This window comes from Pseudophryne corroboree, chromosome 6 (genome assembly GCF_028390025.1).
Source record: "Pseudophryne corroboree isolate aPseCor3 chromosome 6, aPseCor3.hap2, whole genome shotgun sequence".
Classification (NCBI taxonomy): Eukaryota; Metazoa; Chordata; class Amphibia; order Anura; family Myobatrachidae; genus Pseudophryne; species Pseudophryne corroboree.
This window is the reverse complement of record NC_086449.1, coordinates 294,788,473-294,804,266: the sequence shown is the minus strand read 5'-3', so window position 1 is coordinate 294,804,266 and position 15,794 is coordinate 294,788,473. Positions and strand designations below refer to the sequence as shown.

At 48.7% G+C, this 15,794-nt stretch overlaps 1 protein-coding gene across 6 annotated transcripts in view; it reads left to right on the top strand.

The window, feature by feature from the left end:
* ZNF280D (zinc finger protein 280D) overlaps window positions 1-15,794 on the top strand; it is a 629,515-nt gene that overhangs the window by 30,544 nt on the left and 583,177 nt on the right. For 5 of the 6 annotated variants that reach the window (XR_010179244.1, XR_010179243.1, XM_063926145.1 and 2 more), the window contains exon 6: window positions 7,514-7,726. The exons of the other annotated variant lie outside the window; for it this stretch is intronic. Coding sequence is in view for 3 of the 5 variants with exons in the window: in XM_063926145.1 (XP_063782215.1) it covers window positions 7,514-7,726 (213 nt within the window). In the remaining 2 variants the exon portion in view is untranslated. The remainder of the gene's footprint in view (window positions 1-7,513; window positions 7,727-15,794) is intronic. 6 annotated transcript variants of the gene reach the window in all.

Genomic DNA, 15,794 nt, shown 5'->3' with positions numbered 1-15,794 from the left:
TGTGTATAAGGTGTATATGTAACATAAATGCATTCTGTGCTTAGACTTGGGTCCCATCGCCATCATATCTCATTATAGTATGCAATTATTCCAAAATACGGAAAAATCCGATATCCAAAATACTTCTGGTCCCAAGCATTTTGGATAAGGGAGACTCAACCTGTACCTGCAGATGAAGGTGTGTTCTTATTTTTAATTTAAATTTTTTTTTTTCTAATTTGAATAATATTTTACTGTTGCAAGTATCTTTCTGTACGTTAGATTGTATTACGTATTATCCTATTAAGTGTTTGTTTATTTTTTTCTAATGTTTATAACAGTTGCTTTGTTTGTTGCTATTTCTGCATGGTATTTTGTCAAATGTTTGCTGCAGTTACACTGAGTAGTGTGGCGTGAAGTTAATGGTGTGCGCTTATACTACTGGCTAATGTGTATGGTGCACACTAGACAATATGACCAGACTAGGCAGCGTATTTCCTCCTAATCCCCGATCTACATTTAGCAGATGAGATTATAATAAATTATTGTTGTGTAGGGTTATTACATGCACTGGCTAGAAATCACATTAAATGGTACAAGAATTACATATGTCCTGTAAATAATGCCTACGGTGACCTGCATAAATGTTAAATAGATAGAGAAAACCTAAGCACTGGCACAATTGGTTTTCTTACATGGTGGCAATACATTTTCTTGTGTTTATCCCTTATTATTACAATATACAGTAAGCTCTTTTTCTCTTACGTCCTAGAGGAACTGTCCTTACGGAGTCCTGGGGACTCCGTAAGGACCATGGGGTATAGAAGGGCTCCGCAGGAGACATGGGCACCTAAAAGAACTTTCTAGTATGGTGCGCACTGGCTCCTCCCTCTATGCCCCTCCTCCAGACCTCAGTTAGATCTTGTGCCCAGAGGAGATAGGGTGCATTACAGGGAGCTCTCCTGAGTTTTCTGTAAAAAGAATTTTGTTAGTTTTTTTATTTTCAGTGAGCTCTGCTGGCAACAGACTCCCTGCATCGTGGGACTGAGGGAAGAGAAGCAGACTCACTTCTTAAGAGTTTAAGGGCTCTATTTCTTAGGCTACTGGACACTATTAGCTCCAGAGGGAGTCGGAACACAGGTCTCACCCTGGGGTTCGTCCCGGAGCCGCGCCGCCATCCTCCTCACAGATGCCGGAAAAAAGAAGCCGGGTGAGTATGAAAGACATGAAGACGTCAGGCGGCAGAAGACTTCAGATCTTCATGAGGTAAGCGCGCAGCAGGAAGCTGCGCGCCATTGCTCCCACACTTACACACACACACTGGGCACTGATGGGTGCAGGGCGCAGGGGGGGCGCCCTGGGCAGCAATAAACCTCGTTTTGGGCATTAAAGTATGTAGTTAGGCTGCGGAGGCAGTAAACTACAGATCCCCGCCATTTTTTCAAATTTACGAGCGGGACCGAAGGCCGCCGCGTGAGGGGGCGGGGCTTGATCCCTCAGCACTAACCAGCGCCATTTTCTCCACGGAGGCTGCAGAGAACGCTGGCTCCCCGGACTCTCCCCTACTGAGCATCAGAGGGCTGAAAAAAAGAGAGGGGGGCACATATTTGGCGCAGTGAGTGGGGGAAATCTATATATCTATATATAGTGTTCACTCTAGGAGTGAAAAGGGGCAGGGCGCCGGACTCCGGGGGCACATGTGCGCGCGCGGCCGAAACGGGGGCGCGGCCACGCAAATTAAGGGGCGTGGCCACACCTACGTCATTTTAGATGGCGGTGCGGCCCACAGACACTACTATAGAGAGCGTCTGTGGCCGGTGACGTCACTGTTGGGGGCGTGCTGGGCTTCCCCCAGACCCCTCCCAATGCGTGAATGGATGCCGAGCGCATGCGCACGGCATCTATACACGCCGGGAGGGCAGGAAGCGGGCGGCTGTTCTAGCAGGGCGCTGCAAAAGGGGCAGGGAGGGCAGCCTAGAGTGTGTGTGTGTGTGTGTGTGTATATATGTATGTATGTATATATATATATATATATATATATATATATATATATATATATATATCCATGCATGTGATAGTGGCACTCACTGTCCCTTTAGCGACCACCGGGGTGCCCTCCTTCCAAGGTATAGCCAATTCAGGTTCTCTGGGGCGGATTGCTGCTCCACTCCTCCATGCAAAAAGAACCAGGCGGCACTCCACGTGGAGTGCCGCCTGGTTCTTTTTGCATGGAGGAGTGGAGCAGCAATCCGCCCCAGAGAACCTGAATTGGCTATATATATAGATATATAGATATATATAGATATATATAGATATATAGATATATAGATATATCTCTATATATCTCTCTATATATATATATATATATATATATATATATATATATATATATCTATATCTCTCTATATATATATATATCTCTCTCTCTATATATATATATATATATATATATATATATATCTCTCTCTCTATATATATATATATATATATATATATATATATATATATATATATATATATATATCTCTCTATATATATATATATCTCTCTATATATATATATATATCTCTCTATATATATATATATCTCTCTATATATATATATATATATATATATATATATATATATATATATATATATATTAGCGCTATCTGGGGGGTTTTCCCTGGGTCAGTTTGGCGCTGGCGTACTCTCTCTCTGTCTCTCCAAAGGGCCTGCTTTAGGGAATTGTCCCCTCATAGCTCTATCCCTGTGTGTGTGGGGTGTCGGTACGTGTGTCGGCATGTCTGAAACGGAAGGCTTATCCAAAGAGGAGGTGGAGCAGATGAGTGGTGTGTCTCAATCGGCGGTGCCGACTCAGGATTGGATGGATATGTGGCATATGTTAAATGCTAGTGTAGCTTCACTGCATAAAAGGCTGGACAAAGCAGAGTCCAGCGCGTCGGCAGGTAATCAATCTACGGATTGTACCGACTCACAGGACCCGTCTCAGAAACATCCCTTCTCACAAATAAGGGACACAGATACCGACACGGACTCTTGATTCCAGTGTCGACTATGATGAAGCAAAATTGCACCCCAGGGTGACAAAGTATTCAGTGCATGATTATTGCAATAAAAAATGTCTTACATATCACTGATGAGCCCTCGGTACCCGACACGAGGATACACATGTTTAAGGGAAAGAAACAGGTTATAAACTATCCTCCTTCATATGAAATTAATGAGTTATGTGAAAAAGCATGGGAAACTCCAGATAAGAAGCTGCAGATTCCCAAAAGGGTTCTTATGGCGTACCCTTTCCCTACACAGGACAGGGTACGTTGGGAATCCTCTCCCACAGTGTACAAAGCCTTAACACGCCTTTCCAAGAAGGTGGCGCTACCGTCCCCTGACACAGCGGCCCTCAAGGATCCTGCGGACCGCAGGCAAGAGACTACATTAAAGTCTATCTACACTCATACTGGTACTTTGCTTAGACCGGCAATTGCGTCGGCATGGGTATGTAGTGCAGTAGCAGCTTGGACAGATACACTGTCAGCTGACCTTAATACCCTAGATAGGGATACAATTTTGTTAACATTAGCTCATATTAAGGACACAGTCTTATATATGAGGGACGCTCAAAGAGACATTGGATTACTGGGTTCAAGAGCCAATGCTATGGCTATTTCGGCAAGAAGAGCCTTATGGATCCGCCAATGGACGGGGGATGCAGACTCAAAAAGGCATATGGAGGTTTTACCTTACAAAGGTGATGTATTGTGGGGACGGCCTCGCGGACCTGGTTTATACAGCTACCGCGGGTAAGTCGACCTTTTTACCTTTTGTTCCCCAACAGCAAAAGAAACCCCCACAATATCAGTTGCAGTCCTTTCGGTCGCATAGATCCAGAAGAGGTCGGGGCTCCTCTTTCCTCGCCAGAGGTAAGGGTAGAGGCAAGAGGACACCTGCTGCGGCTGGTTCCCAAGAGCAGAAGTCCTCCCCGGCTTCCGCTAAGTCTACCGCATGACGCTGGGGCTCCCCTGCGGGAGTCCGCACAGGTGGGGGCACGCCTTCGACTATTCAGCCAAGTCTGGGTTCAGTCAGACGTGGACCCTTGGGTGATAGAAATAGTCTCCCAGGGCTACAAGCTGGAATTCGAAGAGGTGCCCCCTCGCCGATTTTTCAAGTCGGCCTTACCAGCTTCTACCCCAGAGCGGGAAGTAGTGCTAGCTGCAATTCAAACGCTGTGTCAACAGCGAGTGATTATCAGGGTTCCCCTGAGCCAACAGGGAAAAGGGTATTATTCAACCCTATTTGTGGTTCCGAAGCCGGATGGTTCGGTCAGGCCCATTTTAAACCTAAAATCCATGAACCTGTACCTGAAAAGATTCAAATTCAAGATGGAATCTCTCCGAGCGGTGATAACCTGCCTGGAAGGGGGGGATTTTATGGTGTCACTGGACATAAAGGATGCTTACCTTCATGTCCCCATATATCCCTCTCATCAGGAGTTCCTGAGATTCGCGGTACAGGATTGTCATTATCAGTTTCAGACGTTGCCGTTTGGGCTGTCCATGGCCCCGAGGATTTTCACCAAGTTAATGGCGGAAATGATGGTGATCCTGCGCAAGCAAGGAGTCACAATTATCCCGTACTTGGACGATCTCCTGATAAAAGCGAGATCAAGAGAGCAATTATTGGAGAACGTGTCACTCTCTCAGAGTGCTTCAGCAACGTGGGTGGATTCTCAATCTACCAAAGTCACAGTTGGTTCCGACAACTCGACTAGCGTTCCTAGGCATGATACTGGACACGGAACAAAAGAAAGTTTTTTTCCTCCCGTTGGAAAAAGTCCAGACCCTCCAGAACATTGTCAGCTCATCAATGCACTCTGGTTCTGGGGGAAATGGTGGCAACTTACGAGGCCATTCCCTTCGGCAGGTTCCATGCAAGGACGTTTCAATGGGATCTTCTGGACAAATGGTCCGGGTCCCATCTACAATTACATCAAAAAATAACACTGTCCCCCAGGGCCAGGGTGTCTCTTCTATGGTGGCTGCAGAGCGCTCACCTTCTAGAGGGTCGCAGGTTCGGCATTCAGGACTGGATCCTGGTAACCACGGACGCGAGCCTCCGAGGATGGGGAGCAGTCACCCAAGGAAGAAATTTTCAGGGACTGTGGTCAGACCAGGAGTCCTGTCTAAACATCAACGTGTTGGAGCTAAGGGCCATATACAACGGCCTTCGTCAAGCGGAGAATCTTCTTCGCAACCTACCGGTTCTGATTCAATCAGACAGTGTCACAGCAGTAGCTCATGTGAACCGCCAAGGCGGGACAAGAAGCAGAGTCGCAATGGCGGAAGCCACCAGGATTCTTCGCTGGGCGGAAAATCACGTAAGCGCTCTGTCAGCTGTCTTCATTCCGGGAGTGGAAACTGGGAAGCAGACTTCCTCAGCAGACACGATCTCCATCCAGGAGAGTGGGGACTTCAGCAAGAAGTCTTTGCAGAGATAACGGCTCTCTGGGGAGTTCCTCAAATAGACATGATGGCGTCACGCCTCAACAAGAAGCTTCGGAGGTATTGTGCCAGGTCCCGGGACCCTCAGGCAATAGCAGTAGATGCTCTGGTAACGCCATGGGTGTTCCGGTCGGTCTATGTGTTTCCTCCTCTTCCTCTCATCACAAAAGTGTTGAGGATCATAAGGCGAAAAAGAGTACAGACAATACTCATTGTTCCAGACTGGCCTCGAAGGGCCTGGTACTCGGATCTTCAGGAGATGCTCACGGAAGAGCCCTGGCCTCTTCCTCTAAGGGAAGACCTGTTACAGCAGGGGCCCTGCATGTTCCAAGACTTACAGCGGTTACGTTTGACGGCATGGCGGTTGAACGCCGGATCCTAGCGGAGAAGGGTATTCCGGAGGAGGTCATACCTACTCTAATAAAGGCTAGGAAGGAGGTGACGGCAAAACATTATCACCGTATCTGGCGGAAATATGTTTCTTGGTGTGAAACCAAGAATGCTCCTACGGAAGATTTCCATCTGGGTCGTTTTCTCCACTTCCTACAGAGGAGTGGATATGGGCCTAAAGTTAGGCTCTGTTAAAGTACAGATTTCGGCCTTGTCAATATTCTTTCAGAAGGAATTGGCTTCTCTCCCAGAAGTCCAGACGTTTGTAAAAGGAGTACTGCACATCCAGCCTCCTTTTGTGCCCCAAGTGGCACCATGCGACTTGGACGTGGTGTTGCAGTTCCTTAAATCACACTGGTTTGAACTCCTTAAAACGGTGGAGTTGAAATTTCTCACCTGGAAGGTGGTCATGTTGTTAGCCTTGGCATCTGCGAGGCGTGTGTCAGAATTGGCGGCCTTGTCTTACAAGAGCCCTTACTTGATTTTTCATGTGTTTAGAGCGGAATTGAGGACTCGTCCTCAATTTTTACCTAAGGTGGTGTCTTCGTTTCATATGAACCAACCTATAGTGGTGCCTGTGGCTACGAGTGACTTGGAGCATTCTATGTCCCTGGATGTAGTCAGGGCCTTAAAAATGTATGTAGCCAGGACGGCTAGAATTAGGAAAACAGATGCATTGTTTGTCCTGTATTCTGCCAACAAGATTGGCGCGCCTGCTTCGAAGCAGAATATTGCTCGCTGGATCTGTAACACGATTCAGCAGGCTCATTCTACGGCTGGATTTCCGTTACCAAATTCAGTAAAGGCCCATTCCACTAGGAAGGTGGGCTCTTCTTGGGCGGCTGCCCGGGGCGTCTCGGCATTACAGCTTTGCCGAGCGGCGACTTGGTCGGGTTCAAACACCTTTGCAAAATTCTACAAGTTTGATACCCTGGCTGATGAGGACCTAGCGTTTGCTCAGTCGGTGCTGCAGAGTCATCCGCACTCTCCCGCCAGATTGGGAGCTTTGGTATAAACCCCATGGTCCTTACGGAGTCCCCAGCATCCTGTAGGACGTAAGAGAAAATAAGATTTTAAACCTACCGGTAAATCTTTTTCTCCTAGTCCGTAGAGGATACTGGGCGCCTGTCCCAGTGCGGAAAATCTGCAAGACTTGTATATAGTTATTGCTTACATAAGGGTTATGTTACAGTTAGAATCGGTCTTGGACCGATACTGTTGTTTTGTTCATACTGTTAACTGGTTATGTGTATTCCAGGTTATATGGCATGATTGGTGTGGGCTGGTATGAATCTTGCCCTTACATTAACAAAATCCTTTCCTCGTATTGTCCATCTCCTCTGGGCACAGTTCTCTAACTGAGGTCTGGAGGAGAGGCATAGAGGGAGGAGCCAGTGCACACCATACTAGAAAGTTCTTTTAGCTGCCCATGTCTCCGGCGGAGCCCGTCTATACCCCATGGTCCTTACGGAGTCCCCAGCATCCTCTACGGACTAGGAGAAAAAGATTTACCGGTAGGTTTAAAATCTTATTATTGATCTGTGGCTTGGGAAAATGTGTATTTATGTGAAACATTCCTTATTATTGTGTTCTTCCAAAGTATATTTTGTTGGTAAACCTTAGTGTTATGTTTGTTGCAGGAAGTTCTCCATTAGCTCGACCACTCCAACCATTACCCCAAATCCGCCCTGTTTCAACTCCTGCAAGAACAGCACCCACTTACATTTATAGGCCTACTCCTCCAATCCCATCGGTGATGCAAAACAACATGAACCTAGTACCTGTACTCCAGCAGCCTTTACAACAGAATTCCCAGAAAACCCAACAAACTATCCTTACACAAAGCTCTGCAGGTATAAAAATGTCTTCCACAACTTGAAAGGAAAATCAATACATTTTAAAATGTTTGTCATGGCCACCTCACCACCGCAGCAGGAGACACACATAAGAAAGGATCCTGTGGAGGAGAAAATCTGGTTAATACTTTAAGCATCAGAATGTGGATTCCTCTTAATTATTCTGATAAGACAGCAAGGCTGGTGTTACACTGGACACCATGGTATTGTAGGTTGGGGCTGGAGCTGGCACTAAAAGTAACTAACTTTAAAAGGAAGCTGCCACTGCAATTCCATAATGTCAGTTTCTTTTAGATGCCCCAGAAGATAGGGCACAGTTTAGGCCCTCCTTTATGGACAGTTTTTTATCTTTTAGATTTATTTATATTTAGGTTTCAGTGCAAGGAGCAGTTTCCAACAGAGGGGACTAGCTAGTTGAGAGAGGGGAAAGTGGGGGCGGTTGGGTTGGTGCACTGCCAGTGGGGACCTCCCCATAGCACTCCATTATACAGACTGCGCCACCTATAGGGCATACCAAGTGCTTTTCCCACGCAGGGGGATGTAGCTCTTAACTGTAAGCGTAGCCACAGAACAGTCAGGGCAGGGTGTCTAGAGCTGCTGGTCTTCCCTGCACAGTTTTTACACCAGTGGTCCATCCTCATTGCTGCTAGGAAGAAGAAAGTGAAACTTCATGCATTCTTATGAACCATGCAGGCTGTGTTTTTTTTCAACTGGGGCAACTTTCAACTCTGCTCCTCTCCACTGCAGCTTTTCGCCTCCCAGGAAGGCTGAGTGTGTTTTATTTTCTGCTGCGGGGTACACTGGGCTCCACAAGGATAGACATAGGGGTGCAGAGTAGGATCTTGATCCGAGGCACCAACAGGCTCAAAAGCTTTGACTGTTCCCAAGATGCATAGCACCTCCGCCTCTATAACCCGCCTCCCTGCACAGGAGCTCAGTTTTGTAGTTGGTGCCACAGATAGCAGGCACATAACAGAGGGGCTGCTCTGGGCAGCCCTAAGAAGAGCTTTTTTAGAAGAAAAGTGAAGACTTCAAGGGCTACAGCACTGTGTACATGTCTGGAGACAGTGATCGCGCTGAGCCCCCTAAAAAGTGGGTCCCAGGGACCCCTCACTTTTAAAAATTGGGGTCCAACCGGTCCTTTTCTGGGTCCCATTGGATTAAAGGCTCTTATTGATCTTAATCTTATTTGGACACCACAAAAAAGAGTTGCAGGGGGGGGGGGGGGGGGTGACAATGCAGCTGGGTTGTGCAGCATGCAGGACACCCTGCACCAGAGCTGTAACTAGACATTTTGGTGCCCTTTGGCAGAAAGTGAATTGCTGCCCCACCTCCAAGACCCCAGCATATAGGCAGTTGCAAAAATTTAGGGGCGTGACTTCATGGGGAAGGGGCGTGGCCACATAATAGTGCCAATTCACATTACGCCACACAGTAGTGCCGCTTATACACATTGCACCAAGTAGAACCTCCTATACACACTGCGCCAGTTAGTGCACGTTATACATATTGCTCCAGATAGAACACATCATACACAATGCGACAGGTAGAGCACGTTACACACATTGCGCCAGATAGAGCATGTTATACAGATTGCACCAGATAGAGCACGTTACACACATTGCACCAGATAGAGCGTTATACACATTGCGCCAGATAGAGCACGTTACACACATTGCGCCAGATAGAGCACGTTACACACATTGCGCCAGATAGAGCACGTTACACACATTGCGCCAGATAGAGCACGTTACACACATTGCGCCAGATAGAGCACGTTACACACAATGCGCCAGATAGAGCACGTTACACACAATGCGCCAGATAGAGCACGTTACACACAATGCGCCAGGTAGAGCACGTTACACACAATGCGCCAGGTAGAGCACGTTACACACAATGCGCCAGGTAGAGCACGTTACACACAATGCGCCAGGTAGAGCACGTTACACACAATGGGGTCGATTCTATTCGGCAACTAATGAATAGCGCCGGGAATTAGCTCCCAACGCTATTCAATTCAGCAACTAATTACCTGCAATTGTCGGGAATTCTTCTCTCATCCCCGGGGGATGAGAAGAGAAACCCGACAAAAGTGCTGCCTCGCGGCCGGCGCGAGGCTGATTCTGTCGGGAATCAGCCTCGCGCCGGGGAGTTAAGTCGGAGAATGCCCGTTCTCCCGACAATTCAACCTGTTTTGTCGGCGAGAACGGGCCATCGCCGACGTAACTAGTTGCTGAATTGAATAGCGTCGGGAGCTAATTCCCGGCGCTATTCATTAGTTGCCGAATAGAATCGACCCCAATGTGCCAGGTACAGCACGTTATACACATTGCGCCAGGTAGAGGATCACTTACACATTGCAGCCACCACCTCAGACTCCCACTACTTGATGTGCAGGCTAGAGATGGTGTAATATGGCCAGGGAGAGAGAGAGAGGGGACAGGATCCAACCTGCTGTTGCTACTGGCTACTATTACATGTCTCCCTGCAGCTCAGCCTCTTGGGCTCCATGAGCTGAATGTTCAGAGCAGCCCTCACCCCTGGCTTGTGCCTAGCCCTGTCCTATGCTGGGAGCTGGCTGCACACAGTAATAACTGTATGGACACTGCGGCCCTCCCCCACCACCTCCGAGCTCCGTTCACAGCACAGCCTAATAAATCAAGCAGAGGCTGCCGCTGATCTCCATAAATCCCGGGTGGTAAGGGAGTGTGTACAATGAGAGCTTCGTGATGGATTACATAGAGAGGATCAAGGACGGACTTTGCTAGGGGATGCGAACACTAGCACTGACGTGCGGACACTAGCACTGACGTGCGGTAGTGCACTGTAGCCACCCTTTCCCTCCTTCACTGCCAGATCCTCCTGTGCGGTGTGCGCCTGTAACATACTCCCCAACCCCATCCCCGCTGCGCTTACTGAAGCATGCAGGATTTCAGAGGTGCGTGGCCCCCCCCTCCCCCATGTGATTCATATCTAAAACAGCGCGTCAGCCGATCAGAACTGCAGCAGCGCCAGCACTGAACAGGCTGGTAGCTGCTGGGTTATGAATACACACTCACAGACGGTCACTCACTGTCGCGGCCAGAGCGCCCGGGAAGCAGGGAAGAGTCAAATACATTTTTTCTGAATGGGTGTGTCCCTGGGGACGCGCTCCACTCAGATTGGCTAGAGGTGTAATGATTGATGTCTCCCTTGACCAAGAGGCTCCTTCTCCACATATTTAGTTCTCTCTGCAGTCGGACAAGGTAGAAATCAATCATTACACCTCCAGCCAATCCCAGTGGAGCGCGTCCCCGGGGACCCACCCATTCAGAAAAAGTGAGTCCCTGGACCTTCATATTGGGTAAAATACGCGCTATGCCGCGTTTTTGCGATCACTGTGGAGACATTCACTGCTGCAGCTCCATCTCTCTCCAGCGGCGCTGTACACTCCCGCGCCCTGGTTGCCGGGTAACTACAGCAGGAGACTCCGGTTTTCTTCTGGTCAGGCACACACTACTGGGGCTCTCTGGGATCGCGTGGCCGCGCTTCGGGAGGTGGTGTGTGGGTCCCGTTCGCGGGACCCGTGCTGTATCACGATCCGGCGCGGCCGGTGGGAGGAGGGCCGCGCGCGGTGGACACTGTGGCAGTACAGGTGATCCCACTAGATCACCAGGGCATGGGTGCAGGTCAGGTTTTCTCTTAAAACCTTTTTATGTGTAGCCTGCAGTACCTGGGGGTTTTGCCAGCAGAGGGGATAAGGCTTTGACCTGGATCCCTCAGCCCCAGGGCGCCATTTCCAGTAAATGTTCCCGCCCTGGAGCTGCATATCTGTCTCTCCCTCACTCCCTGTCAGTGTTTGGGCGCCATTTCTCTCAGCTACACTGTTCCTGGGACTGCTTGGGCAAATCCTCCTTTGTAAAGCCGCCTGGTTGTCAGCGCTGTGACTTTACATGACACTTAAGTATTCTACATGTCAATTAGACAGTGTTAGTTAAGAGAGTGCATTTAGTCAGGGTTCTCTGGTACAAGTACCCTGTGATATACATCCAGTTCTTACTGTGCAGTGTTATATCTATTGATTACAGAGATATATATATATATATATATATATATATATATATATATATATATATATATATATATATATATATATATATATATATATATATATATATATATATATATATATATATATACTGGTCCAGTGCAGTATTGTTGGTAATAACCTCTGCATTGTATAACTGTGACTATATGTGTGTGCATTAGCTCACTCAACTTGCTATCCCTATATTCTATAACCTGAGGGGGCTTGGTGCGTCAGGTTTTATAATAATATATGATTTTCACAAGATATACTCTAATACGTATTTTTCTCTGTGATTTTAGTCACCATATCTCTCCTGTATCTCTGCTTGTGCTGACTACACTGCGCAGGGGTTTGGGCAAGATGTATTGTGCTGCTGCCAATTGTACTGTGTTACATGATATTGCAAGTTATATCATGTCTGCTTCTGAAGGTAACGGTTCTGGGGCTAAACACACTGCCGGTGTTGCTGAAGCCACAGATCCCTATGAGGAGACTATAGCAGCTGCGGGCTCTGGTTCTGGGGGCTCCTTGCCCCCCAGTGGGGCTGTGGCAACGGGGGTCCATAATGACCCACCGTGGGCTACTTTCTCCACGCTTCTAAATACGCTAGTTACTAAACTAACACCCCCTATGGGACCTCCTATGCCGGTTCAACCGTATGTGGTCCCCGCGGCTAATCTGCCGTGGGCGGATAACTTGTCTGCTCAATTCAAGAAATTGAACCTGTCCTTGACTACTTAAAACTCTGACCCTCGCTCGCCTAAGACCAAGGGGTCCTCTAAGCGAGCTCTTACCTCCTCACAATCCACTGCTGTCACTGACACCTCGTCTGATGAAGATGGCGCTTACACTGACTCCACAGATACTGCTGATGGGGAGGGTAGTTCACATGTGGATGTTACTGATCTTTTGGAGGCTATTAAGTTGATTCTACAGATTACAGATGATCCCGAGCCATCCGTCCCTCCTGAGAAACCAGATAGGTTCAAGCGTCAGAAGGTAGTTAAACAAGTTTTACCTCACTCTGACCACCTAGTGGATATACATCAGGAACCCTGAGGAAACCCAGGAAAGAAGTTTGTGCCTCAAAAGAAGATGCTGGCTCGCTATCCCCTCGCGCCAGAGCTGTCTAATAATTGGGAAACGCCTCCTCCAGTAGACTCGCATGTGGCTAGGATGGTGGTTTCCTCAGCTCTACCGGTTACTACCGTCACGTCTCTAAAAGAGCCTACGGATAAACGTGTGGAGGGTTGTCGTAAAGCGATTTACATCCTCATGGGTGCTGCACAAAGGCCCACTATTGCAGCAACATGGGCTGCAGAGGCTATTGAAGCATGGGCCCTAGAGTTGGAAGCTGAAATCTCTTCTGACCATGCTAGACAATGCTTGTCATATATTGTCACAGCTTCTCACTATATTAAAGAGTTGGCTTCTGATGCCGGTGTTCTAGCAGCCAAGGCCTCTACTACGTCAGTCCTGGCTCGCCGGATATTGTGGCTGAGATCCTGGTCTGTGGATCTGGACTCTAGAAAACCCTGGAGGTACTCCCTTTCAAGGGAGATATTCTGTTTGGGGAGGACTTGGCTACTGCCAAAACTGACTGTCTGCCAAGTATCGCTCCTTCTGTGTCGAAGGCTAAAGGTACTTCCTTTCGCCCCTTTCGTCCTTCAGGTAAAGCAAAAGGTCAGGCGTACCACAAGCAGGCCCGCACTTCCAATCCTGGTAAGCCGAAGCCCAAAAGAGCCTGGACTGCCCGTCAGCCAGCTTCCAAGACAGATAAGCCTGCCGCATTGCGGGGCGGGCCTCCCCCTGGGGGATCCCAGGGTGGGGGGCCGGCTTCTAGGGTATACCCAGGAATGGTTGAAGACCACTTCAGATTCCTGGGTACTGGTAGTCGTCACTCGAGGTTACGCCATAGCCTTCAAAAACCGTCCCCCTCATTGATTTTGCCTGACAGACGTCCCTTTGGACCAGACAAAGACAAAAACTCTACATTCGGTGGTACAGACCTTCCTGGATACAGGAGTGGTAGTACAGGTGCCTCTTGCTCAGAGTGGCCGGGGGTACTATTCTCAGCTGTTTCTAGTCCCGAAACCGAATGGGTCCTCTCGGCCCATTCTCAATCTAAAGGCATTGAACAGGTTTGTGAAGGTTTCCAAGTTCCGTATGGAAACCCTTCGCTTTATAGTTCTGGCCTTGGAACCTGGGGATTATATGGTCTCCCTGGACATACAGGATGCTTACCTACATATTCCTATAGTAGTGTCGCATCCGCAATACCTGAGGTTTGCGATTGGCAACCTCCATTACCAGTTTCAGGGCGTTACCTTTTTTTTTAATTACGGCTCCGCGAGTCTTCACCAAAGTTATGACGGTGGTACTCCTACGTCATCTGGATATGACTGTCCGGTTTCTGCAAGCCCATGGGTGGCTCAACAACTGGAAGAAATCCTCCCTGGTCCCTGCTCAGAGCATGGTGCACTTGGGAGCGCTATTGTACACTCACAACCAGCGGTTGTTCTTGTCTCAGGAGAAAGTCCTGAAGCTTCAGGACAGGATTCGCTGCTTCCTTTCTCGTCCGCAAGTGTCGATTCATTCGGCGATGCAGGTGCTGGGCCTCATGGTGTCAGCATTCGACATGGTGGAGTATGCTCAATTCCATTCTCGCCCCCTCCAGAGGCTGATTCTAGCTAAGTGGGATGGCCTGCCTCACCGGATCAGGTCTCGCATGATCCCATTGACTTCGGAGGTCCGTTTGTCGCTGCACTGGTGGCTCCAGGACCAACGATTGTGCCAGTCTCAGAGGTTGGGGCGCGGTGCTGGAGCAACACTCCCTTCAGGGTCGCTGGACCAAGGAGGAATCTCTTCTCTCGATCAACATTCTGGAATTGCGGGCAGTCTTCAATTTGTTGAACCTGGCCCAGCATTTAATTCAGAACTGTCCTGTTCAAGTACAGTCGGACAACGCCACCACAGTGGCTTACATAAATCATCAAGGCGGCACTCAACGCCGTTTGGCAATGAAGGAAGTCTCACGGTTTCTGCAATGGGCGGAACGCCATCTACCGGCCATATCGGCAATATTCATTCCGGGGGTCCTGAATTGGGAAGCGGACTTTCTCAGTCGTCAGGACGTACATGCCGACGAGTGGGGCCTCCATCTAGAAGAGTTTCAACTCCTAGTGGAAAAGTGGGGCCTTCCAGACGTAGATCTGATGGCGTCTCGACACAATCACAAGGTTCCGGTCTTCGGAGCAAGGACTAGGGATCCTCGAGCAGCATTCGTGGATGTGCTGGCGGTGCTGTGAAGGTTTCGGCTGCCGTACGTGTTCCCTCCGGTGTCACTCCTGCCCAGGGTAATTCGGAAGTTCAAGCTAGAAAGAGGAATTCTGCTTCTCATAGCTCCAGCGTGGCCCAGACGACACTAGTTCTCAGACCTGCAGGGCCTATCGTCAGAGCGTCCAATTCTACTTCCACAATGCCCAGACCTCCTCGTTCAGGGCCCCTGTGTCTACCAGGACCTAGCCTGGCTGTCTTTGACGGCGTGGCTCTTGAAGCTTCCGTCTTGAGGGCTAAAGGGTTTTCTGAGGCGGTCATTCAAACTATGTTGCGGGCCCGGAAACCGGCTTCTGCTCGGATTTACCATAAGGTCCGGCACTCTTACTTTGTTTGGTGCGCATCTAACAATTATGACGCTTCCAAGTTTAGTACAGCCAAGTTGTTGGCCTTTCTTCAGCAGGGCCTGTACTTAGGCCTGCGTCTGGCCTCCCTCAAGGTTCAAATATCTGCCTTGTCGGTGTGGTTTCAGAGAAAGATTGCGACCTTACCTGATGTGCATACCTTCACTCAGGGTGTGTTGCGTATCCAACCTCCCTATGTCCCGCCTGTGGCTCCTTGGGACTTGTCGGTGGTTTTGGAGGCGTTACACGAGTCTCCGTTTGAACCTCTTGGTTCAGTTGATCTTAAGTGGCTTTTCCTTAAGGTATTGTTTCT